At 40.8% G+C, this 27,980-nt stretch overlaps 1 protein-coding gene across 2 annotated transcripts in view; it reads right to left on the bottom strand.

Annotated features, from left to right (window-relative positions):
• Nucleotides 1-223: 223 nt before the first annotated feature.
• Nucleotides 224-27,980, bottom strand: part of LOC139418732 (junctional adhesion molecule A-like) — a 43,166-nt gene continuing 15,409 nt past the window's right edge. Inside the window, exons 2-10 of one of the 2 annotated variants that reach the window (XM_071168397.1) lie at nt 24,761-24,823; nt 24,464-24,580; nt 24,119-24,259; nt 21,368-21,570; nt 6,293-6,395; nt 3,606-3,713; nt 3,308-3,320; nt 2,981-3,038; nt 2,310-2,492 (exon numbers count right to left, since the gene is read on the bottom strand). In XM_071168397.1, the coding sequence (XP_071024498.1) occupies nt 2,457-2,492; nt 2,981-3,038; nt 3,308-3,320; nt 3,606-3,713; nt 6,293-6,395; nt 21,368-21,570; nt 24,119-24,259; nt 24,464-24,580; nt 24,761-24,823 (842 nt within the window). In that variant the 3' untranslated portion in view covers nt 2,310-2,456. Of the gene's footprint in view, nt 2,493-2,980; nt 3,039-3,307; nt 3,321-3,601; nt 3,714-6,292; nt 6,396-21,367; nt 21,571-24,118; nt 24,260-24,463; nt 24,581-24,760; nt 24,824-27,980 lie in introns of both variants that reach the window. The other variant, XM_071168398.1, reaches the window with a different exon arrangement.

Below are 27,980 nucleotides of genomic sequence, written 5' to 3'. Positions count from 1 at the left end.
ATACACTAAACAAAACATTTTATACAGTGTGCCTTAAGAATATTCTCTCTCAATCTAGCCTAAACTGATTATGGTAAAGGATAGATAACACTCAACAGTACTGAAGGACCATGGATGATCTTCGCTAGCACCTTCTGGATACATTGTACATAATAATAATAGCTCAAAGTCAAAGATATGGGAAAACACAACTATTACAAAAATGGTCTTTCAGAGACTGTTCTTCAAATAGTATTTAATATTAGAATCGGGTGTTACCTTAAAAACAACAAATACATTAATCTGTCAAAAATTGTAAAATGCTCAATGAAAAGATCTAGATTAAAACCTGACTAATTTTTGCGAAATAAATATCTTAAGTACGACTGCACCCATGTTCTTTGGATGATGTTGCTGTGAGCACAATATCCCATCTTTGGGATGCTAAACTTGATAACTTGCAAAGAAGGAGAATGCACATCTCAACAAGTCTGGTTGCTAGTTTGTTACTGCTCTTGACAACTTCTCATGGAATTGTCATGCCAAACATATTTAAGTGTTTAATAGTGAGTGACAAAGAGTTGGCACAGCAGCACAAACCGATCTGGGACCAGCAACAAACAATTCAATACAATGACTAATACAAACATTAGGAATGTGATCAAAATAGCGTTTTACCACCTGAGAAACATTGCCAAGGTGGGTCCGTTTCCATGCTTTTATTCCAAGCATGCTTGACCACTGTAATGCTAACCTGTCTGGTCTACCCAAGAAAGCCATTGGTCAACTGCAAAACATACAGAATGCTGCAGCACGGGTCCTGACTGAGACCAGATGGAGAAGCTACATTACACTGGTTTTATGGTCCCTGCACTGGCTGCCTGGGTTTTAGAATTAATTTTATTTTCTATTGGTTTTTAAAATCAATTCACAATTGTGCACCCAATACATGTAAGACAGGCTTTTAAAGTTATGTACACAGTAGGTTCCTCTGGCACTGGCCTTTTAACTATCCCAAAGCCTAGGACCAAGAGGCATGGAATGGCAGCCTTTAGTTACTATGCCCCCAGACTCTTGAATAGCCTGCCAGAGAACCTGGGGGAGCCAAAACTGTGGACATTATTTAAAGAGATCTTAACACATATTTTTAGATATGCATTTCCTTAGGGTGCTTTTTAGTCATTCAGTTCGTTATTCTTCAGTGTTTTTATGCTCTTATGTCTGTTGTGTAGTAAATCGTTTATTTATGGTTATAATTTCTCCCCTGTAAAGCACACGGTGTTGCATTCCATGTCAGAAATGTGCTGTATAAATCAAGCTCGATGTGAGTTGATCAAAACACAATGCCATTTAAAACTAACTACCGTAAACAAAACATTTCACATTACAACTCACTGAACAGCATGGATATTCAAGGCACACAAGGTATGCGTATCAAACTGCAACCTATTCCCTACATAAATGCTCTAGAGCCTTGGTCAAAAGTAGTGCACTATATACAGAATAGGGTGCCATTTGGGATACAGTAGAGGCATGGGACAGAGGGAGCTGTGGTATTTCCAAAGCTTGTGTCAGGTTGAACAATCAAGACTTGGCAAGTTGAATCCCTTATGAAGAATGTAGGTTGTAGCTCAAAATGACACTAATCCCTATATAGTGCACTTCTTTTGACCAGGGCCCATAGAGCTCTATATTGGGCTAGCCTAGCGGTTAACAGTGTTGCGCAAGAAACCAAAAGGTTGTTGGTTCAAATCCCCTTCTACCCTTGAACAAGGAAGTTAACCCCCAACATATACTCCCCGGGCATCGATGACGTGGGTGTCAATTAAGGCAGCCCACCACACCTCTGATTCAGCGGAGTTGGGTTAAATGCAGAAGACATTTGTTGAATGCCTTCAGTTGTGCAACAGAGTAGGTATTCCCTTACCCCTTCCTTCTAGTGACTATATAGGGAATAGGGTGCAATTTGGGACGCAATGCATAAAACGCATGTTCTATTGGGGTTAGAAAAATTTAAATCACCAGCGTTATTTAAATATTTTTGGGAAAAAAGAAAAGTTCTATACACACAGCCGCCACAAAATAAAGCAGACATAGAGTAAGTAGGTGACTGCCAGTTAGAGAAATATTAAAGTGGAAATAGTTTTTATAAACAGATGGAATTAAAAAAGATTACATTAAAATCAATCCACACCGAGCAGGTAAAAAGGCCAGTGGTATTAGCATTTACCCAATTATCTCTCCTTCCTCCCAAAGTGTGCACTTTGCTTCACTGATTTGAAAGGAAATGGCTGGTATAAGGAAAACATGTGGAAACTCCCACTAGCCCATGCCGCTGCAAATCCAATGCTTTGAGATTTGTGGGAAGCAGTAAACAAGAGCACACTTCAGGAGAAAAGGGAGATGTTATTGGGACGCAACCGCATTCATCGTTGTTGCCGTAGACTCCTGAGTATATCCTATGTTGCTTGCCCTGGCTATACCACGAAAGAAGACTTCTGTTTGAATTCCCCCTGAAACAGACAGAGAAGACTGCAATTACAAGACTACACCTTTTCACTGGAATACAAGACCAAAGGACAGCAACCATTAAGTCTTTAGAGATGGTCCTCTGCAGCTCAGTTGGTAAAGCATGGCGCTTGCAACGCCAGGATATTGGGGCCGATTCTCGGGACTACCCACATGTAAAAATGTAGGCACCTATGACTGAGTCGCCTTGGATAAAAGCATCTGCTAAATATTATATATTTCCCTGACAACCAAACCATATAATACACTACAATCGTAATAATCATCTAATTGTCAGAAATTGAATTTGAGAGCACAGAGAAAACAAAGCATATAGAAATTATTTTCATCACAATAATGTCTATTATCTTTTGAATAATCTTCTGCTTGCTAAAATGTTAAACATACCAGAGAAATGGAAGAAATACTATGGAAATTAATGTCTAAAAAGCACAAGACATGTTAAGACATTACAAAGAAGGATGAAACTTACATCCTCTTCATCGCCATACTCCGATGTTGGCTGGTAGACCACTGAGGGTTTGGGTTGGCTGTAAGAGGAACACACCAAGTGAGCCTACAGTGATATCTATAAAGCCATCAGCCACTTTAAAGTGTACTATATTGTACTTTTTACATGGTGTTCTCTTTTTATGAAATGTTACATAAAATCCTTAAATTAAAAAGCCCTCAGCAACAGGGGCTGAGGCAACCAAAGGAGGACATAGATGTAATTTGACACTGGCGCTGAAAACCAATTTGCTAAGTCCTGCATTAACATGATCAGACAAAGTAATCAGTTATTAAAGAGTCCACTTACCTTGCACTCTTTTCTGTGAGGACAGAATAAATAAAAGTGAGTTAAATGTAGAGACATTTGTATGATGATTTGAATTTGAAGGTTATAACTTGCAGTTCATAATGTTTCAGTCACTGATCTGGGCCCGTATTTTTTTAAATGTCTTTGAATAGGAGTTCTGATCTAGGATTAGGTCCCTTCTGTCCATGCAATCTTATTCATTATGATCGAAAAGTCCAATCTGTTCCTAGATCAGCACTCCTACTTTGAGACGCTTTATGAATACAAGACCAGGAGTGGTTAGGGGGTGTGAACTCACTAGGCAGGTATCCTTTGCGGCGGGCGTACCACAGTCCAAAGCCTAGCAAGGCCAGGGCTAGGAGAGCCACGATCACCCCGGCAACAATACCTCCAGTGTTGATGTCATCTAGACAGAGAGGAGGAGGAAAAATTGGGTAATTTCCACCAAAATGTTTGTTGATGCATCTTCCCGCACATTGATAAAACACTGTACTAGCAGACTAACTCAGCAAAAAAAAAAAAAAAAAATCTGTTTTTCAGGAACCTGTCTTTCAAAGATAATTAGTAAAAACCCCAAATAATTTCACAGATCATTGTAAAGGGTTTAAACACTATCCCATCCTTGTTCAATGAACCATAAACAATTAATGAACATGCACCTGTGGAACGGTCGTTAAAACACTAACAGCTTACAGACAGTAGGCAATTAAAGGTCACAATTATGAAAACTTAGGACACTAAAGAGGCCTTTCTACCGACTCTGAAAAACTCTGAAAAACACAAAAGGATAGAAGCCCAGGGTCCCTGGGTCCCTGCTCAACTGCGTGTTTGAAAGCTGCAAGGAGGCATTAGGACCAGGGTAAAACATTGCGATGTCTGTACTGTGAGACGCCTAAGACAGTGCTACAGGGAGTCAGGACGGACAGCTGATCGTCCTCGCAGTGGCAGACCACGTGTAACACCTGCACAGGATTGGTACATCCAAACATCACACCTGTGGGACAGGTACAGGATGGCAACAACTGCCCGAGTTACACCAGGAATGCACAATCCCTCCATCAGTGCTCAGACTGTCCGCAAAAGGCTGAGAGAGGCTGGACTGAGGGCTTGTAGGCCTGTTGTAAGGCAGGTCCTCACCAGACATCACCGGCAACGTCGCCACCTATGGGCACAAACCCACAGTCGCTGGACCAGACAGGACTGGCAAAAAGTGCTCTTCACTGACGAGTCACGGTTTTGTCTCACCAGGGGTGATGGTCAGAGTCGTGTTTATCATCAAAGGAATGAGCTTACGCAGAGGCCTGTACTCTGGAGCGTCCGTCATGGTCTGGGGCAGTGTGTCACAGCATCATCGGACTGAGCTTGTTGTCAAGCTCAACACTGTGCATTACAGGGAAGACATCCTCCTCCCTCATGTGCTACCCTTCCTGCAGGCTCATCCTGACATGACCCTCCAGCATGACAATGCCACCAGCCATACTGCTCGTTCTGTGCACGATTTCCTGAAAGACAGGAATGTCAGTGTTCTGCCATGGCCAGCAAAGAGCCCGGATCTCAGTCCCATTGAGCACGTCTGGGACCTGTTGGATCAGAGGGTGAGGGCTAGGGACATTCCCTCCAGAAATGTCCGGGAACTTGCAGGTGCCTTGGTGGAAGACTGGAGTAACATCTCACAGCAAGAACTGGCAAATCTGGTACAGTCCATGAGGAGGAGATGCACTGCAGTACTTAATGAAGCTGGTGGCCACACCAGATACTGACTTAATTTTGATTTTTACCTCCTTTGTTCAGGGACACATTCAATTTCTGTTAGTCACATGTCTGTGGAACTTGTTCAGTTCATACAAATATTTACACATGTTAAGTTTGCTGAAAATAAAACGCAGTTGAGGATATTTCTTTTTATGAAGAGTTTATAACACTTTAAATGTATCTTTTCTAAACCTTTGAGTGCAAAGTTCATTATTCATTTCTAATAGTTTAAATTATTTTCTTCTCAGTTGTATTTGTTCATTTCACTTGCCTTGGCAAATGTAAACATATGTTTCCTTTGAATTGAAAGAGGGAGAGACAAATAGAAAAATTAGATACATTACCCTGGCTCACAAAGTCAAAATGGGAGAGTGAAACAGCCTAGCATCCTTGTCAACGAGTGGAAAAAGAATATGTGCATTCACTATGGCATAAAGACCAAAGCAAATAATGCTAATATTCGGGAGGGTGCTTGTTACACACACACGTAATGGAAATAAATAGTTTTTGCATATCCCAACTCCGAGACAACTGCAGGGAGTGAGTGGGGTCACGGCCATGGTCACCTGCCCCTGGAGGAATTAGGGTTAAGTGCCTTTGCTTTGACGCCGGTATTCGAACCACCGACCTTTCGGTTACTCGCCCAACGCTCTAACCTATCTGCTGCCCACATCTAGGTCTGGTTATTGTAAAAGCACTTATGCGGATGTAAAAACTTTGATTCCAGGGGTTGTTAGGAAACATATCCACCAGCATAACAATATTTTAAGAGTACATAATGTGAATCGGCTGCAACAGGATTATCTAGATTTACCGGTGTATGGTATGACCTACATTTGAATGAAGGAAACACTTTCCTAGATCGCTTTCACATTTTTGTATTAGGCCAGTAAGCTACTATCCAAACCAAACAAGAGTGATTCACATTAGGGATGGGGGTTGGAAATAATTTCTCTATTCGAATAGTATCATGATTTATTTTTTGATATACAGCACCAGTCAAAAGTTAAACTATTCCTTCCAGGGTTTCTTCATTTTGACTACATTGTAGAATAATAGTGAAGACCTCACAACTATGAAATTTAACACATGGAATCATGTAACCAAAAGAAGTGTTAAACAAATCTAAATATATTTTGTATTTGAGATTCTTCAAAATAGCCACCCTTTGCTTTGATGACAGCTTTGCACTCATTGGCATTCTCCGATCCATAGAAAACAAAGAGCACTTACGGACTTCCATTCTGACAGCTTCACAGCGTTTCGCAGGGCCGGCAGCGTTCACAGCCTCACAGCTGTAGTCTCCTGTATCCATCTTGGAAGCAAAAGGAAACTCCTGCGGGGATAGAAAGAGACATTTACAAGCACTGAAATTAAATAAAAAGGGTAAACAATTGAAATAGAGGTTAGATACCACACAGTACTGTTGTGTTAGCCTGGTCCCAGATGTACAGTGCCTTGCGAAAGTATTCGGCCCCCTTGAACTTTGTGACCTTTTGCCACATTTCAGGCTTCAAACATAAAGATATAAAACTGTATTTTTTTGTGAAGAATTAACAACAAGTGGGACACAATCATGAAGTGGAACGACATTTATTGGATATTTCAAACTTTTTTAACAAATCAAAAACTGAAAAATTGGGCGTGCAAAATTATTCAGCCCCTTTACTTTCAGTGCAGCAAACTCTCCAGAAGTTCAGTGAGGATCTCTGAATGATCCAATGTTGACCTAAATGACTAATGAGGATAAATACAATCCACCTGTGTGTAATCAAGTCTCCGTATAAATGCACCTGCACTGTGATAGTCTCAGAGGTCCGTTAAAAGCGCAGAGAGCATCATGAAGAACAAAGAACACACCAGGCAGGTCCGAGATACTGTTGAATAAGTTTAAAGCCGGATTTGGATACAAAAAGATTTCCCAAGCTTTAAACATCCCAAGGAGCACTGTGCAAGCGATAATATTGAAATGGAAGGAGAATCAGACCACTGCAAATCTACCAAGACCTGGCTGTCCCTCTAAACTTTCAGCTCATACAAGGAGAAGACTGATCAGAGATGCAGCCAAGAGGCCCATGATCACTCTGGATGAACTGCAGAGATCTACAGCTGAGGTGGGAGACTCTGTCCATAGGAAGCGCAGTTATACCCAGTCAGACAACTTTTCTGTTGACTGCTTGGAGGTTGCCATTCATTCGTCTTGTGTAGCTATTTCGAGTGCGTATGTATATTGCACAAATCTGGCCTTTAAGGAAGAGTGGCAAGAAGAAAGCCATTTCTTAAAGATATCCATAAAAAGTGTTGTTTAAAGTTTGCCACAAGCCACCTGGGAGACACACCAAACATGTGGAAGAAGGTGCTCTGGTCAGATGAAACCAAAATTGAACTTTTTGGCAACAATGCAAAACGTTATGTTTGGCGTAAAAGCAACACAGCTGAACACACCATCCCCACTGTCAAAAATGGTGGTGGCAGCATCATGGTTTGGGCCTGCTTTTCTTCAGCAGGGACAGGGAAGATGGTTAAAATTGATGGGAAGATGGATGGAGCCAAATACAGGACCATTCTGGAAGAAAACCTGATGGAGTCTGCAAAAGACCTGAGACTGGGACGGAGATTTGTCTTCCAACAAGACAATGATCCAAAACATAAAGCAAAATCTACAATGGAATGGTTCAAAAATAAACATATCCAGGTGTTAGAATGGCCAAGTCAAAGTCCAGACCTGAATCCAATCGAGAATCTGTGGAAAGAACTGAAAACTGCTGTTCACAAATGCTCTCCATCCAACCTCACTGAGCTCGAGCTGTTTTGCAAGGAGGAATGGGAAAAAATGTCAGTCTCTCGATGAGCAAAACTGATAGAGACATACCCCAAGCGACTTACAGCTGTAATCGCAGCAAAAGGTGGCGCTACAAAGTATTAACTTAAGGGGGCTGAATAATTTTGCACGCCCAATATTTCAGTTTTTGATTTGTTAAAAAAAGTTTGAAATATCCAATAAATGTCGTTCCACTTCATGATTGTGTCCCACTTGTTGTTGATTCTTCACAAAAAAAATACAGTTTTATATCTTTATGTTTGAAGCCTGAAATGTGGCAAAAGGTCGCAAAGTTCAAGGGGGCCGAATACTTTCGCAAGGCACTGTATGTGTGTTATACAGCCAACTATGGTCAGCCTGTTTGGCATTCCAATGAGCATAGGCGTTTACTATTCAGCACACGTGTTATTAGCCGTAGCCTATTTAGCTAGCTCAAACCAGCTAAACTGCCACGATGGATATCAGAAATTGGCTTTGATAAAGTAGCGAAACAAAGCCAAAGTAGCAGGGGACACCTGGCTACTGTGTCAGTAGACCTTAAAAGTTGACAGCGCTGGAGTTCCTTGGGCACTGAATGCAAGTGTTCATAAAAAACACAGTAAGACTCGAGGCTACAGGGCTGCTGAAGGCAGTGACAGTTTACATCCTCCTCAGTCTTCGTGATCCTTCAAACAAATTACTCCAGGCAAAAGCAACAGATCTTTACACTGAAGTTAGTGGTCCGCAGTGCATCGAGAAGTTGGTGTGACAGCAACTTCGAAACCATTTGGTAACAGTTCAGTGGCACTAACGCACCACCAGCTCCAAGCAAATGACAATGTTATGCAAGTACAACTCCAGCAATACGTGGTAGACAGTACAGTAGGCCAGCAGGACAGAGGAGAAAATACTGCATCGTTCTGACATTTCACCAAGAACAGAGAAGGCAATAGCCAACTGTGTGCCCTTGACTTTATAGAAGGTGAAACCACTGCTGGATCTAAGCAAAACCCAATTTGGTGGAAGCGGAGCTGTCGCTCGCCAGGTTTTGCAAACTGAAATTGCCCGCTAAGGCTCCAATGTGCTAAATCACAACATGTCGCTGAACTCATGAACACCATCATTATCCATGTTTGAAGCATGCTGCATCTCACTGTAGTAGTCTGTTTTGAATTTCCAGTCGCCTTTTGTTTACTCTAACTAGCCTGTATCAATCTGATATTTTGTTTACTAGGCCTACTTGGTATCGCTGCTTTGTTCGGTTCACATTAGCAGTTGTCAGTATTCTAAGTCAAATTGCTATTCATTACTTTTGTTTTCATGCATGAATAACTAGGTTGCTACTTTCCAATGCAAGAACCCCCCCCCCAAATTGTGCCCCCTCACCGATTTCCACTGCCCCCTTAGTCACTATCCCAGCGACGGGTCTAGAAACGCCTGCAGTGGGGAGCGCACCTGGCCTGGGATAATCATCTGCTGTGTCATTGCTACCAGTGATGGGCACATTTAAGGGATGAATGGTCTCTAGACAGAATTGGCTATTGCTGCTGTCAGATTGACCAGATTATTACTTCCAATAATTGCAAGAGGGTCTTCAATACAATAGCTAGAATGCAGTTATACTTTTAAAATGTGATCCTATTGGTTTTCAATTTCATTAAGCAGTTAGTGTTTAACCAGGCAAAGCCAAAAAAAAGAGTAGGCTGGTGACTGTTGGTTACAAGGAAGCAAGCGAGTCGCCTGCGCGATGTGTTGCCTACGATCAGAGGCAGACCCGGAGCAGAGCCTGCACACACTCAGCACTTTCTTCGCCACAGCTGCGTGTGCCAGTGTCCTTACTGCTAGCTAGAGAACAGAACCCTTGCTCCTCTGCGCACAGTGTTGTTAATATTCTGCATATACAGTAGTAGCCTGTCCAGTCCAAATACAAGCACGCAGGAAGGCAAGTGAGTCACCAATGGTCGAGAAGGCGAGTCTGAGGTCAGAGTCACAAGTCATGAAAATCATGACTCCGATTATAACACTGGACTAATTCCTTTAACCTTTTTGGGATAGGGGGCAGCATTTTCACTTTTGGCTGAATAGCGTGCCCAGAGTGAACTGCCTCTTACTCAGACCCAGATGCTAATATATGCATATTATTAGTTGTATTGGATAGAAAACACTGAAGTATCGAAAACTGTTTGAATGATGTCTGAGTATAACAGAACTCATTTGGCAAGAAAAAACCTGAGAACAATCCAACCAGGAAGTGGGAAATCTGAGGTTTGTAGTTTTTCAAAGCTTGACCTACCGAAAACACATTGAGATATGGATGAGGTTGCACTTCCTAGGGCTTCCACTAGATGGCAACCGTCACTGACTCACCTGAGTCAGTGGTCTGGCAGAGAGCCTTGGTCTCATGACGTGCGGTCTCGACAGAGTTACCTCTCAGTGCCTTTCTTTTACCTTTATTTAACCAGGTAGGCAAGTTGAGAACAAGTTCATTTACAATTGCGACCTGGCCAAGATAAAGCAAAGCAGTTCGACACATACAGAGTTACACATGGAGTAAAACAAACATACAGTCAATAATACAGTAGAAAAATAAGTCTATATACAATGTGAGCAAATTAGGTGAGATGAGGGAGGTAAAAGCAAAAAAAAGGGCCATGGTGGCAAAGTAAATACAATATAGCAAGTAAAATACTGGAATGGTATATTTACAGTGGAAGAATGTGCAAAGTAGAGATAGATTTAATGGGGTGCAAAGGAGCAAAATAAATAAGTAAAATAAATACAGTAGGGAAAGAGGTAGTTTGGGCTAAATTATAGATGGGCTATGTACAGGTGCAATCTATGCGCTGCTCTGACAGCTGGTGCATAAAGCTAATGAGGGAGATGTGTTTCCAGTTTCAGAGATTTTTGTAGTTCGTTCCAGTCATTGGCAGCAGAGAACTGGAGAGGTAGCCAAAGAAAGAATTGGTTTTGAGGGTGACCGGAGAGATATACCTGCTGGAGCAAGTGCTACAGGTGGGTGATGCTATGGTGACCAGCGAGCTGAGATAAGGGGGGACTTTACCTAGCAGGGTCCTGTAGATGACCTGGAGCCAGTGGGTTTGGCGACGAGTATGAAGCGAGGGCAAGCCAACGAGAGCGAACAGGTCGCAATGGTGGGTAGTATATGGGGCTTTGGTGACAAAACGGATGGCACTGTGATAGACTGCATCCAATTTGTTGAGTAAGGTATTGGAGGCTATTTTGTAAATTACATTGCCAAAGTCGAGGATTGGTAGGATGGTCAGTTTTACAAGGCTATGTTTAGCAGCATGAGTGAAGGATGCTTTGTTTCGAAATAGGAAGCCAATTCTAGATTTAACTTTGGATTGGAGATGGTTGATGTGGGTCTGGAAGGAGAGTAACCAGACACCTAGGTATTTGTAGTTGTCCACGTATTCTAAGTCAGAGCCATCCAGAGTAGTGATGTTGGACAGGCGGGCAGGTGCAGGCAGCGATCGGTTGAAGAGCATGCATTTAGTTTTACTTGTATTTAAGAGCAATTGGAGGCCACAGAAGGAGAGTTGTATGGCATTGAAGCTTGCCTGGAGGGTTGTTAAGTGTCCAAAGAAGGGCCAGAAGTATACAGAATGGTGTCGTCCACGTAGAAGTGGATCAGAGATTCACCAGCAGCAAGAGCGACATCATTGACGTATACAGAGGAGAGTTGATCCAAGAATTGAACCCTGTGGCACTCCCAGAGACTGCCAGAGGTCCGGACAACAGACCCTCCTCCGGATTTGACACACTGAACTCTATCAGAGAAGTAGTTGGTGAACCAGGCAAGGCAATCATTTGAGAAACCAAGGCTGTCGAGTCTGCCGATGAGGATGTGGTGATTGACAGAGTCGAAAGCCTTGGCCAGATCAATGAATACGGCTGCACAGTAATGTTTATCGTCGATGGCGGTTAAGATATCGTTTAAGATATCGTTTAGGACCTTGAGCGTGGCTGAGGTGCACCCATGACCAGCTCTGAAACCAGATTGCATAGCAGAGAGAGTATGGTGAGATTCAAAATGGTCGGTAATCTGTTTGTTGACTTGGCTTTCAAAGACATTAGAAAGGCAGGGTAGGATAGATATAGGTCTGTAGCAGTTTGGGTCAAGAGTATCTCCTCCCTTTGAAGAGGGGGATGACCGCAGCTGCTTTCCAATCTTTGGGAATCTCAGACGACACGAAAGAGGTTGAACAGGCTAGTAATAGGGGTGGCAACAATTTCAGCAGATAATTTTAGAAAGAAAGGGTCCAGATTGTCTAGACCGGCTGATTTGTAGGGGTCCAGATTTTGCAGCTCTTTCAGAACATCGTCTGACTGGATTTGGGAGAAGTAGAAATGGGGAAGGCTTGGGCGAGTTGCTGTGGGGGGGTGCAGTGCTGTTGACCGGGGTAGGGGTAGCCAGGTGGAAAGCATGGCCCAGCCGTAGACAAATGCTTATTGAAATTCTCAATTATAGTGGATTTATCAGTGGTGACAGTGTTTCCTATCTTCAGTGCAGTGGGCAGCTGGGAGGAGGTGTTCTTATTCTCCATGGACTTTAGTGTCCCAGAACTTTTAGTTAGTGTTGCAGGAAGCCAATTTCTGCAAAACTGAAGACAAAGGAATTTAAAGGAATTCTCCGGTTGGAACTTTGATGTTATGTTAAAAACATCCTAACGATTGATATCATACATCGTTTGACATGTTTCTAAAGGACTGTAACGGAACTTTATGAGTTTGTCTGGACGAAATGCTCACGCCTCAAGAAGATGGATTATTATTGGTGGCTATTTGGACATAAATGATGGAACAAATCAGTCATTTATTGTTGAAACTGGGATTCCTGGGAGTGCATTCGGATGAAGATCAAAGGTAAGTGAATATTTATGGTGTTGTTTCTAACTTTGTTGATTTCAAAATGGCAGATATTCCTCTGGCTGTTTTGGGCTCTGAGCACCGTACTCAAATTATGCTTTTTCCGTAAAGTTTTGAAATCTGACACAGCAGTTGCATTAAGGAGAAGTTTCTTTAATTCTGTGAATAACAGTTGTGTCTTTTATCAATGTTTATTATGAGTATGTTTTACTGCCAATTATGTAAAAATGGGCCTTTGTTCAGGGACACATTATTCCATTTCTGTTAGTCACGTCTTGTGGAACTTGATCAGTTTGTTTGTTGTCTTATATGCATACATAAACACAGTTGAGTGAGGACGTTTCTTTTTTTTGCTGAGTTTAGTAAAACCCAAGATCATTCTGACTTCCTTTTATATAGAAAGGGCTCAAGAGGAATGATGTTCAGAAAAAGATAACAGCCAAGAGGGGGGTACTCCACTGACAAAATTGCAGAGAACAAAAGCCAACTAAATTAATTCTAAGAATTAGGATGTAGAAACTGCCAAAAACAAATCTAGTAGTAACGCCTAGACATTATGAGTGATCTGGTTTCCAACAAAACAATGGTGGCTAATGAATTCAACTCATATTTTACTTATGTTGCCAATATGTTGGTTAGCAACTTACCCACCACTTGTTTGGGAATTAACAACTCAAGAGCTACTACGCCAATCTGGGGTCCAACCAAACTCTTTCTCCTTTAAAAAGTGTTTATGTAGGCAAGGTAGCTAAAATGCTAGTGGAGCTTAACTGCTCCAAAGCCACTGGCTTGGATGCTATACCAGCAAAGTTGTTGAGATGCAGCAGATCAAATTGCCCCATGTATTACTCACGTAATTAACCTCTTGATCTAGGTACATTCCCAAACAAAAAATGGCCAGTCATTAATTTGCACAAGGACCAACCGTGGGCACTACAGGCCAGTCTCCATCCTCACTGTCAAGACCAAAATCTTAGCGTGTGGTCCATGAGCAGCTCTACTTGTAAATAATCTCATTAATGAATTCCAGTCAAGGTTCATAAAATCATACTCTACCGACTCATACTTAAAAATGTCCACATAAGGAAGGAGATTGATAATGGTGCAGCTTAACCTCAAGGCTTTTGATACAGTTAATCATAACATCCTACTTGCCAAGTTAAAGGCTCCGGGTTGGGAAGTACCACTCTTGAATGGGTTGTATGTCCTACTTGCAAGGGAGGGAACATGTGGTTGAAGTAAATGGTTTGCCCTCCAAGGCTAAACCCATAAGCGGTGGATGGCCATATGGGAGCATGCTAAGGCTTTGGTTATTCCTAACTAGAGGTAGACCGATTAACCTTTCTAGGGCAGGCATTCCGTTAGCGGAACCCCCTTAACATTCCGCTGAAAAGGCAGCGCGCGAAATTAAAAATTATTTTTTTAGAAATATGTAACTTTCACACATTAACAAGTCCAATACAGCAAATGAAAGAAACTTCTTGTTAATCTACCCATTGTGTCCGATTTCAAAAATGCTTTACGGCTAAAGCACAATATGTTAGGTCATAACCAGGTCGAAAAAAAAACTGCAATTTTTGCAGCCAAAGATAGGCGTCACAAAAAGCAGAAATGTAGATAAAATTAATCACTAACCTTTGATGATCTTCATCAGATGACACTCATAGGACATCATGTATGTTTTGTTCGATAATGTGCATATTTATATCCAAAAATATCCATTTACATTGGTGCCTTACATGCAGTAATGTTTTGACTCCAAAACATCCGGTGATTTTGCAGAAATACTCATAATAAACATTGATAGAAAGATAGTGTTATTCAGAATTAAAGATAAACTTCTCCTTAACTTGTTGAGTGTAGGGTGCAGTATTTAGATTTTTTTGGATGAAAAACATACCCATTTGAAATTGCCTGTTTCTCAGGCCCAGAAACTAGAATACGCGTATAATTATCAGATTAGGATAGAAAACATTCTAAAGTCTCCAACTGTCCAAATATTGTCTGAGTATAACAGAACTGATATTGCAGGTGAAAACCTGAGGAAAATCAAACCAGGAAGTGGCTTCAATTTTGAAAGCTCCATGTTCCATAGCCTGCCTTCGCTCCATTTAAAGGGATATCAACCAGATTACTTTTCCTATAACTTCCTCAAGATGTCAGTCTTTAGACATAGTTTCAGGCTTTTATTTTGAAAAATGAGTGAGAAAGATAACATTGCGCCAGTGGATAGCTGGGTGTCCGCATGAGTTTTGCTTGCGCAACCGGAGTGGGGCAGCCACCGTCTCTCCCTCTCCTATTGAAAAAATGATTATCCCGGTTGATATATTATCAATTATACATTTTAATAACAACCTGAGGAGTGATAAAAAACATTTGACATGTTTCTGTGGACATTACGGATACTATTTGGAATTTGTCTGCAATGTCGTGACAGCTCGAGCCTGTGGATTTCTGAATATAACGCGCCAAATAAATTGAGGTATTTTGGATATAAAAATAATCTTTATGGAACAAAAGGAACATTTGTGTAACTGGGAGTCTCGTGAGTGCAAAGATCTGAAGATCAAAGGTAAGTGATTCATTTGATTGCTTTTCTGATTCGTGACCAAGCTACTTTGATGCTAGGTGTTCATAATGCTTTGTCTAGTGATCGATAAACTCAAATGCTTGGATTGTTTCGCTGTAAAGCATATTTTCAAAATCTGACACGACAGGTGGATTAACAAACTAAGGTGTGTTTTGCTATATTGCACTTGTGATTTCATGAAAATTAAAACTGTTTAGTAATTTTATTTGAATTTGGCGCGCTGCAATTCAGCGGGTGTTGATGAAAATGATCCCGCTAACGGGATGGGGTGCGTCAAAAGCAATCGTTGCACAACTGTACCTAACCATAAACATCAATGCATTTTTTTAAATCAAGACAGACGTGTATATTTTTTAACCTGCATATTTAGCTAAAATAAATCCAGGTTAGCAGGCAATATTAACCAGGTGAAATTGTCACTTCTCTTGCATTCATTGCACGCAGAGTCAGGGTATATGCAACAGTTTGCCTAATTTGCCTGAATTTTACATAATTATGACAACATTGAAGGTTGTGCAATGTAACAGGAATATTTAGACTGATGGATGCCACCCGTTAGATAAAATACAGAATGGTTCCGTATTTCACTGAAAGAATAAACGTCTGGTTTTCGAGATAGTTTCCAGATTCGACCATTTTAATGACCTAAGGCTCATATTTCTGTGTTTTATTATGTTATGATTAAGTCTGATTTGATAGAGTAGTCTGACTGAGCGATGGTAGGCACCAGCAGGCTCGTAAGAATTAATTCAAACAGCACTTTCGTGAGTTATGCCAGCAGCTCGTCGCTGTGCTTCAAGCATTGAGCCGTTTATGACTGCAAGCCTATCAACTCCCGAGATTAGGCTGGTGTAACCGATGTGAAATGGCTAGCTAGTTAGCGGGGTGTGCGCTAATAGCGTGGCAAACACTCGCTCTGAGACTTGGAGTGGTTGTTCCCCTTGCTCTGCAAGGGCTGCGGCTTTTGTGGCGCGATGGGTAACGCTGCTTCGAGGGTGGCTGTTGTCGATGTGTTCCTGGTTCGACCCCAGGTAGGGGCGAGGAGAGGGACGGTAGCTATACTGTTACACTGGCAATACTAAAGTGCCTATAAGAACATCCAATAGGCAAAGGTATATCAACAAATCGTATAGAGAGAAATTGTCCTATAATTCCTATAACTGCAACTTCTTACCTGGGAATACTGAAGACTCATGTTAAAAGGAACCACCAGCTTTCATATGTTCTCATGTTCTGAGCAAGGAACTTAAGCGATAGCTTTTTTACATGGCACATATTGTACTTTTACTTTCTTCAACACTTTTTTGCATTATTTAAACCAAATTGAACAGGTTTCATATTATTTGAGGCTAAATTGATTGTATTAAGTTAAAATAAGTGTTCATTCAGTATTGTTGTAATTGTCATTATCACAAACACATAAAAAATAAAAATAAAAAAAGTCTGATTAATCGGTATCGGCTTTGAAAAATCATAATCGGTCGACCTCTAGCAGTAACAGTCAAAAGTTGACAGCTACTAATTCCAGGGTTTTCCTTTAAATTTTATTATTTTCTACATTGTAGAATAGTGAAGATGTAAAAACTATGAAATAGCATGGAATCATGTGGTAACCAAAAGTAGTGCTAAATTAAAATCTTATATTTGAATAATGTCAAAGTAACCACCCTTTGCCTTGATGACAACTTTGCACACGCTTGGCATTCTCACAACCAGCTTCATGAGGTAGTCTCCTGGAATGCATTTCAATTAACAGGTATGCCTTGTTAAGTTAATTTCTTTCCTTCTTAATGTGTTTGAGCCAATCAATTGTGTTGTGAAAAAGGCAGAGGTGGTATATAGAAGATAGTTTTTTACCAAATACGGCTAAGTTCATATTATGGCAAGAACAGCTCAAATAAGCAAAGAGAAATGACAGTCCAGCATTACTTTAAGACATGGTCAGTCAATCCGGAAAATGTCAAGTGCAGTCGCTAAAACCAAGCGCTGATGAAGAAACTGGCTCATGAGGACCACCACAGGAAAGGAAGACCCCAAGTTACCTCTGCTGCAGAGGACAAGTTCATTAGAGTTACCAGCCTCAGAAATTGCAGCCCAAATAAATGCAGAGTTTAAGAAACAGAAACTGCTCACAGGAGAGACTGAATTAGGCCTTCAAATTGCTGCAAAGACATTACTACTAAAAGGACACCAATAAGAAGACTTGCTTGGGCCAAGAAACATAAGCAAAATAAATTAGACCAGTGGAAATCTGTCCTTTGGTCTTATGAGTCCAAATTAGATTTTTGCTTCCAACCGTCGGGTCTTTGTGAGACGCAGAGTAGCTGAATGGATGATCTTCGCATATGTGGTTCCCACCGTGAAGCATGGAATAGGTGGTGTGATGTGTGGGGGTGCTTTGCTGGTGACACTGATTTATTTAGAATTCAAGGCACACTTAGCCAGCATGGTTACCACAGCAATACACCATCCCATCTTGTTTGCGCTTAGTGGAACTATCATTTGTTTTTTTTCAACAGGACAACAACCCAACACACCTCCAGGCTATTTGACCAAGGATAGTGATGGAGTGCTGCATCAGATGACCTGGCCTCCACAATCAGCCAACCTCAACCCAATTGAGATAGTTTGGGATGAGTTGAACTGCAGAGTTTAGGAAAAGCAGCCAACAAGTCCTCAATGTGGGAACTCCTTTAAGACTGTTGGAAAAACATTCCTCATGAAGCTGGTTGAGGGAATGTCAAGAGTGTGCAAAGCATGGCTACTTAGAAAAATAGAATATTTAGATTTGTTTAATACTTTTTTGGTTACTATATCATTCCATGTGTTATTTCATAGTTTGCATCGTCACTATTCTACAATGTAGAAAATAGTAAAAAATTAAAGAAAAACCTTCCAATGAGTAGGTATCCAAACTTTTGACTTGTACTGTAAATAATGAAGGATGTAGGACTGACCCCAATTAGTCAACCATTTGGTCAATAGGCTATTGGTCGACCAAGATATACTTTTTTTTATTCGAGCAGTAGCACACATATATATTTTTTGAAATGGCACACAGGACACCTGTTTGAGTCACACCCATGTCAGTGAACTAATCCATTGTGGAGGCCACGTGGATGGCATACTACAAGGGTCTGCACGTCTCAATGTGACTGGTGCCAATTTGTGCACTTTCGTAACTTCATTGTGTGAATTGTTTGCCTTGATTGTTATTGTATATCAATTCCCCATTACATATAAAAATCACCAGTAGTACATTTACCGTTAATGCCTATAATTTGTAATCTACAATGTGCTTGGTTATGCAAATATCTGTTAATGCATTCAATATTATTCCTGTCTTTTGCAGTTCTCATTGTCAGAGTGGAGAGGTTGTTTGCACAGAGCACAACATATACTACACAAGAGAAAAGTTTTGGTTAATTTCATTCCATTTACGAGTTGTCAATTTAGTCATCGTCTTTTGTTTGGAGCGCTACTGTCAATGTTGAGTAAGGACGCGCACGCATAGAAGTAGGTCTATAGGCTACCTGGCCTGCGGGCAAATGCAGGTAAATAAAACGTACCCTGATAGTATTTCTGATTGGCTTAATGAACCACTACTAATGACCTGTGGAGCTTCTCAAAGTAATGTTTTCACCTCTAACTGCACGCAAACAAAGTATGTTATTTCATCCAATGAGAATGGATGCTATTGTCAATGTATTTATATTTTTTTTAATCTTTCCAGCTCTCTCCCTTTCGATAACCACTCAGAATGAAGGGGGAAAAAAGTAATGAGTGGAGATTATGGTTCATTGCTTAGGTGGCTGGCTACATGTGTCCATTTTAATAGAACATCAATGCGACAACTGTTAGCCAGTTGGCTTGGGTGCTTGACTGTTAAAACAGAACGCTCGGATCAACCCTTAGAGATGGGTGTGGCTAAAGCTTAAGAGGGTGTGAACGATGCTGAATGGTGTATACAAAGGAGAGCTCTCCAGTAGGTACCAAAACATTCATAAGGTCATGTTGTCAAAAGTGACTTTACAAGTTGATCAACTTTCAAACCAGAATTACTTTCCCACTGTTCCTCAAATGCAGGCTATGATATACCATTTTGTAGCCCTGTGTGTGTGCTTTTATCCAATGTAAAAAAACACAATTTCAAACACCATTCCATTTTTTGCTACATTAGATCGAATCAAGGCGGTCGGTCACATACGCCAAACACTATCATGAAAGAGGGCCACAATGGATATACAGTGCCTTGCGAAAGTATTCGGCCCCCTTGAACTTTGCGACCTTTTGCCACATTTCAGGCTTCAAACATAAAGATATAAAACTATTTTTTTGTGAAGAATCAACAAGTGGGACACAATCATGAAGTGGAACGACATTTATTGGATATTTCAAACTTTTTTAACAAATCAAAAACTGAAAAATTGGGCGTGCAAAATTATTCAGCCCCCTTAAGTTAATACTTTGTAGCGCCACCTTTTGCTGCGATTACAGCTGTAAGTCGCTTGGGGTATGTCTATCAGTTTTGCACATCGAGAGACTGACATTTTTCCCATTCCTCCTTGCAAAACAGCTCGAGCTCAGTGAGGTTGGATGGAGAGCATTTGTGAACAGCAGTTTTCAGTTCTTTCCACAGATTCTCGATTGGATTCAGGTCTGGACTTTGACTTGGCCATTCTAACACCTGGATATGTTTATTTTTGAACCATTCCATTGTAGATTTTGCTTTATGTTTTGGATCATTGTCTTGTTGGAAGACAAATCTCCGTCCCAGTCTCAGGTCTTTTGCAGACTCCATCAGGTTTTCTTCCAGAATGGTCCTGTATTTGGCTCCATCCATCTTCCCATCAATTTTAACCATCTTCCCTGTCCCTGCTGAAGAAAAGCAGGCCCAAACCATGATGCTGCCACCACCATGTTAGACAGTGGGGATGGTGTGTTCAGGGTGATGAGCTGTGTTGCTTTTACACCAAACATAACGTTTTGCATTGTTTCCAAAAAGTTCAATTTTGGTTTCATCTGACCAGAGCACCTTCTTCCACATGTTTGGTGTGTCTCCCAGGTGGCTTGTGGCAAACTTTAAACTACACTTTTTATGGATATCTTTAAGAAATGGCTTTCTTCTTGCCACTCTTCCATAAAGGCCAGATTTGTGCAATATACGACTGATTGTTGTCCTATGGACAGAGTCTCCCACCTCAGCTGTAGATCTCTACAGTTCATCCAGAGTGATCATGGGCCTCTTGGCTGCATCTCTGATCAGTCTTCTCCTTGTATGAGCTGAAAGTTTAGAGGGACGGCCAGGTCTTGGTAGATTTGCAGTGGTCTGATACTCCTTCCATTTCAATATTATCGCTTGCACAGTGCTCCTTGGGATGTTTAAAGCTTGGGAAATCTTTTTGTATCCAAATCCGGCTTTAAACTTCTTCACAACAGTATCTCGGACCTGCCTGGTGTGTTCCTTGTTCTTCATGATGCTCTCTGCGCTTTTAACGGACCTCTGAGACTATCACAGTGCAGGTGCATTTATACGGAGACTTGATTACACACAGGTGGATTGTATTTATCATCATTAGTCATTTAGGTCAACATTGGATCATTCAGAGATCCTCACTGAACTTCTGGAGAGAATTTGCTGCACTGAAAGTAAAGGGGCTGAATAATTTTACACGCTCAATTTTTCAGTTTTTGATTTGTTAAAAAAGTTTGAAATATCCAATAAATGTCGTTCCACTTCATGATTGTGTCCCACTTGTTGTTAATTCTTCACAAAAAAATACAGTTTTATATCTTTATGTTTGAAGCCTGAAATGTGGCAAAAGGTTGCAAAGTTCAAGGGGGCCAAATACTTTCGCAAGGCACTGTAAGTAGACTGCTTATCCTCGATAATTCTTAATCAAGTGCATAATTGTGTACGTGTATGCAAAACGTTTTGTTCCAATGTGCTCCAATGAATATGACCCAGGTTAATGTTGTATAGGCCTAGCAATGAGAGTTGGGGTGAAAAGGACGCAGGAACACTGACCAGGTTGCCATTGACAGTGTTGATCTTGTAGGTGTAGTTCCTGAAGGCAGCGAACTTGCTGGGGTCCTCAGGGAGAGGGTTATTGTCTTTGTACCACTTGTAGGTAGGGGGAGGTGACCCCTGGGCATCATGGCAGGAAAGCAGCACGCTACGCGCCGTTGTCACAGAGGTTGGGACCCTACACATAGGCATGGATGGAGGCACTGCAGGAAAACGTAATATGTTACACTGACATCTTATTGTCGCGGTATCCTGAATCAATTCACACACGATCATAAAATTGTCACATTACAAGGGAGTTTCTATCCTGTCTATAACATTTACAGGCAATATCATTGCTCAAACTCAGATGAACTCCGACGAAGATAATCCCTCAAAGCAGTGTCTAGCTCTTATGTAATAATAAATCGGGTAGTTTGGGTCCTGGATGCTGATTGGCTGAAACAGCTGTAGGTACATCAGATAATATACCATGGGTATGACGCATAAAACACTTGTTTACTGTTGTATTCATGTTGGTAATCAGTTTAAAGTAGCAATAAGGCACCTCTGGGGTTTTTTGGTATATGGCCATAACACATTTAAGGGCTGTTCTCGCTTAGTTAACAAATGATACAAGTCAAATCTCTAATTTTTTAGGGGGTAGATCAGCTTTAATATTGCAGCTTCCATCAATGTAATTGTCTGCATCATTTCGAATCCCCTCACATTTTTTAAAAATATATTAAAACAAATTGGGGTGGAAATGTAACACGGGATTCTTTATTTTTCCTATATTGAAGAATGTACAACTTATTGGCTCAAACGCATTAAGGAAAGAAATTCTGTAATTAACTTTAAGGCACACCTATTAATTGAAATGCATTCCTTATGAAGTTGGTTGACAGAATGCCAAGTGTGTGCAAAGCTGTCAAGGCAAAGGGTGGCTACTTTAAACAAATGAAAATATATTTGAAGTTCAACACTTTGATTCCATGTGTTATTTCATAGTTTATGTCTTTATTATTCTCCAATTTTTTGTGATCTAATATGTAATAGTACACTTAGAATTTTGTTGTAATCCAGAGAGGTTTGAAAAGTATCTAGATCCTCTATGAGGCTGTGGAGGGATCCAAATTGTGGATATAAGAAAACATGAATCTGCATACAATGACAACTTTGTTTTTAACCCCTGGATTTCTAGACCCTTAAGATTGTTGGATATGATTTGAATAGCTCACATTTCAAATGGTCTTAATAAATAGATATAGTGCATTAATAGAGTATTTAGACCCCTTGACTTTTCCCATGTTATCCTAAAATATATATTTTTAATGAAAATCCTCAAACACACACAAATCCCCATAGTGACAAATAGAAAACCGGTTTAGACATCTTTGCAAGAACCCAATGGACTGACAGAGCTCCATAATTCCTCTGTGGAGGAGAGACTCTCCCAGAACGACAACTTTGCAACACTCCACCAATCAGGCCTTTATGGTAGAGTAGGCAGACGGAAGCCACTTCAGTAAAAAAGGCACGACAGCCAGCTTGGAGTTAGCCAAAAAGGCCCAGAAAGACTCTCAGACCATGATAAACAAGATTCTCTGGTCTAATGAAACCAATATTGAACTATTTGGACTGGAGGAAACCTGGCACCATCCCTACAGTAAAACATGGTGGTGGCAGCATCATCCTGTAGGGATGCTTTTCAGAGGCAGGGACTGGGAGACTAGTCAGGATCGAGTGAAAGATGAACTGAGAAAAGTACAGAGAGATCCTTGATGAAAACCTGCTCCAAAGCACTCAGTACCTCAGACTGGGGTGAATGTTCCAACAGGATAACAACCCTAAGCTAACAGCATAGGAGTGGCTTCAGGACAAGCCTCTGAATGTCCTTGAGTGGCCCAGCCAGAGGCCAGACTTGAGCCCGATCGAACATCTCTGGAGAGACCTGAAAATAGCTATGCAGTGACACTTCCCAGCCAACCTGACAGCGGTGGAGAGAATCTGCAGAGCAGAAATTGGAAAAACTTACCAAATACAGGTGGGCCAAGCTTGTAGCGTCACACCCAAGGCTGTAATCACTGCCAACAAAGGTGCTTCAACAAAGTACAGGGACTGAATACTTAATTTGATTTCAGTTTAAATGTTTTTATAACTTTGCAAAAAATTCTTACAACCTCTTTGCTTTGTCATTTTGGGTTATTGTGTGTAGATTGAGACATTTTTCATCAATTTTAGAATAAGTAATGTAACAAAATGTGGAAAAAGTCAAAGGGTCTGAATACTTTCCAAATGCACCGTACATAATTTCAGACCATTGTATAAGAGATTATCCAAACTTGAAATATTCCAGACATTTTTATATAAACTCCAGTTGTACTTTATCAAAAGTATTTTAAAAGTCAGCTATGAATACCAGGCCTGGTTTCCCAGATTTTTCAGTGTTCTATTGTTTATAGTACTTGTCTTATTTTATCTCCCGCTTATCTTCCATATAAAAAAACCTGTCTAATCAAGATGAATAATATCGAACAATATCTTTTTAATTCTATGCGCTATGTGTTTTGCTAGCATTTCAGGATCACAACACTGAAGTGTAAGGGGATTCAATTTTTTTTTATGGACTGCATCTTTATATGTAACACTTGGGTCCCGTTTCAGTAATAATGAAAATCAGGCCTTCTTGTTGAGTATCTGAGTCTACAATTTGTTATAGGAGTGGTTTAAAAAAAACATGCTAATAACAGTCCTCTAGATTATACTTACCTAAAACGGTGAGCTTCACTTTGACCTCCCCAAACATCTGACTACCAGACACCGCGCAGTAATACTCCCCATTATCTTTACGTGTCACCTTACTGAACCTCAGCATCCCATCAAACTTAGTGACACGGTCGGCATACGGTGCTGAGAGAGGGAGGAAACATTATACTGGAGGAATGGCCAGTCACTCATTTGTAGGGATAACAAAAGTGTTCTGGTTTGAATACAAGAATAACGGTTAGACCAATGTGGATGAATATACAAGCTAATAATCACAAGTCCTACAAATACAAGAGGCCATACGTAATGCATTTCTTTGGAATCAGTCTGAAAAGTTGATGTACTTACTGGTAGGTTTCCCATCAAAAATGACATTGGTTGTAGAACCCTTCATGTCCTTAAACTTCCACTCAACTCTGGCATTTGCACCAAAGTCAGCAGAGTGAGTGCAGTAAAGATCAGCACCTGTAGAGAACAGTCTAATCAGTTTAAACCACAAAGCTGTGGGACAAATACAATAAAACGTTTTCAAGATATTCTGTATTCCTTCCTTGTAACAGACAATGTGACAGTTGAAAGCTTTTGTTTATTTCAGAAAAGCTCAACATGCCAATTGATAGCCAATTTCTATTCTCCAGGACTTACCTTCATTCTCTTTAGCCCTCACATCTGCATTGCTGGTTGTGACTGTGAAGGCGCAGTCTATACCTGGGGAGAGAGCAGTAGAGAGATCAGAGACATTAAAGATGTGAAATTACTTAAGGGATGCATTGCAGCTTCGGAAATCAAACACCAAGTGCTCAAGTCCTAACACCACCATCTACAATTAACATAAACACCTGCAGAGATTACTGTTTTGGTTTCCGCTGAACTCTAAAGCCTTTCAATTTTTATCAGGGAGTCATATCAATGACCTGCTCCGCTCTCTTTAAAGCCCTAAGAGCATGCCTGGTGATCTGCCAACCAATGGCCTGAAGCCTACAGGGTGTGGACTAGGTCTTCACGGGTCTGGGGTAGGAAATACTATAGATGACCCTCGGATCCAGGTCAGATCCCATTCTGTGTCCTTGGGTCTATGTAACTACAGCTGATAGGCTATACAGAGCCATGGTTGGGTCTAGGACATGAATTCATTGACTTAAGGCCTACCCAACATAGACCTAATTGTAACCATAGGAGCAACTTAGTTGAGAACATTTGTCACTCTGCTCTAGACAGGTACGGTCTAGTTGTCCTCGGATCAACTTTTTGGACCCGAGATAAACTTGTGGTTTGACTAGACAATCACTGGATTGTATTCATTAGTTGTAGACCGTAGCAAAACATTTTTCATAGTGAAATATTATTTTCTCCAAATGATTTGAGGGAGTGCACACGGCTATTCTGTGTTGAGCAGTTAAGAAACAGTTCCACCTGTTATGCTTCATTTAGAGTTATTTATGCAACTTCAGTTGTAAAAAACATTGGGCTATATGTTTAGATGTTTTATACATTCTAAGGCTGCATGATGCAACTAACGATGATTTGAAAAAAGTAGCATGAAAGGCAGCTTTGTTTTTTTGTGCAGGCTGTACACACTTCAGTCTCATTCACAATAACTACAATTTCCCAGCTACATCCCCTTTGTGTGGCTGTAATGCCACCTAAAAAAAAAATCCATGCTTTTGCGGCCAGTGGCCGTTGTATAATAATGATTTTAATTCCCTTCTGCTTGCCAAAGCGTCGCTCACTCACATGGCTCACCGTGACCGGGTCACAGATTGAAATATTTCAATGGATGTATGAATTTGAAGCTTCCGCTTGGCGTTTCCACTCACTACAAAATATGGTAATGAGGGGAAGCCCAGCGGCAGCAGTGAGAGTAGATGGATTTTGGCCTACATCCTGCACATTCTCATCGATTAAACATTTTATCTAAATACAGTTCCCAAAACTAGAATCTTATGAACAGAATGGACATCATTTTGTAGACTTTAGCCTTTGCCAAAGTTTGTAAAACAAAAGTGCATCGTTTGAGTGCAAAAGCAAATTGAGTGATTGCACGTGCACTTCAGAGTAGGCGTTCCCCAACTGAAATATGCAGATTTATGCTACAAAGGGACCATAGGATCTTGCAAACTCATGCTTGGCTCTGCCCACCTCCTTGCTTATGCTGCCCACTATGACTTCTGTTCTCAATGGAAATGATAGGCTGTTGTTCATCTTGGTTTAGTTATAAAAATCTTTGATTGAGGCTACAAGTGAACACACAACGAGCACACAACTGAGCGCATCCTTATCCAGATCCGAGGCGCATATTGAAGAACTATTTATTTTTTCTCTACCAGCCAGATGAGTAGGGTAACTATAACTAACACACTTTTGTACATAGTGCTGGTCCGTAATATTGACCTTATTTTAGCGCCCCCAAAACATAATACTTCCAGGTCAACTGTAATATCAACACCATTGTAAAGCACAATTTCTCCCCTTTCAGCAAAATCAACGACGAGACCTTCAAGATGCCTGTCTCTGCACGATTTGAAGGAAATTAGCTCCTTCGGGTCTTTTTTAAAATGGCAGGTGGGGAAGTGAAACCAACTGTGTGATAGTGAAAGGTGTGGGGAAAACTGCTTTTTTCACCCGATCTGTCCAACTGATCACCTCTAAAATGTAAATAAAACACTATAAAGATATATATTTATATGTGTGTGTGTGTCAATACATACCTATTTGAAGGTTTGTGTCAGGTTTTTAGGGGGCTGCTAAAGTTCAGGAGCAAACAGCAGCTGTCGCAGCTTTTTAAAGTCTTGATGGATTGCAGTGATGACAAAAAAAATGAATGCATTCAGCTGTACAATTGACTAGGTATCCCCCTTACAAACAAAGGGACAAGGTAATATACGAGAGAGAGAGGGGCTAACCCTGGTGGAAAGAGGCTGTACGGCACAAAATGAGTTGCAAATGAGTGCAATACGTTACGTCACGATGTAACGTACTGCATTGCTTTGTCTCAATTGCGATGAAGGTCATGCTAAGAACAAGAAAAAAACAGCTAAAGTTAACACTAGGTACAGTGGGGCAAAAAAGTATTTAGTCAGCCACCAATTGCGCATGTTCTCCAACTTAAAAAGATGAGGCCTGTAATTTTCATCATAGGTACACTTCAACTATGACAGACAAAATAAGAAAAAAAAAATCCAGAAAATTACATTGTAGGATTTTTTATGAATTTATTTGCAAATTATGGTGGAAAATAAGTATTTGGTCAATAACAAAAGTTCCTCAATACTTTGTTATATACCCTTTGTTGGCAATGACAGAGGTCAAACGTTTTCTGTAAGTCTTCACAAGGTTTTCACACTGTTGCTGGTAATTTGGCCCATTCCTCCATGCAGATCTCCTCTAGAGCAGTGAGGTTTTGGGGCTGTTGCTGGGCAACACGGACTTTCAACTCCCTCCAAAGATTTTCTATGGGGTTGAGATCTGGAGACTGGCTAGGCCACTCCAGGACCTTGAAATGCTTCTTACGAAGCCACTCTTTCGTTGCCCGGGCGGTGTGTTTGGGATCATTGTCATGCTGAAAGACCCAGCCACGTTTCATCTTCAATGCCCTTGCTGATGGAAGGAGGTTTTCACTCAAAATCTCAATACATGGCCCCATTCATTCTTTCCACGGATCAGTCGTCCTGGTCCCTTTGCAAAAAAACAGCCCCATAGCATGATGTTTCCACCCCCATGCTTCACAGTAGGTATGGTGTTCTTTGGATGCAACTCAGCATTCTTTGTCCTCCAAACATGACGAATTGAGTTTACCAAAAAGTTATATTTTGGTTTCATCTGACCATATGACATTCTCCCAATCTTCTTCTGGATCATCCAAATG

This window comes from Oncorhynchus clarkii, chromosome 10, assembly GCF_045791955.1.
Source record: "Oncorhynchus clarkii lewisi isolate Uvic-CL-2024 chromosome 10, UVic_Ocla_1.0, whole genome shotgun sequence".
In the NCBI taxonomy this organism is placed as follows: Eukaryota; Metazoa; Chordata; class Actinopteri; order Salmoniformes; family Salmonidae; genus Oncorhynchus; species Oncorhynchus clarkii.
Note: the sequence above shows the minus strand (reverse complement) of the source record. Positions and strands in the feature narration are given on the sequence as shown.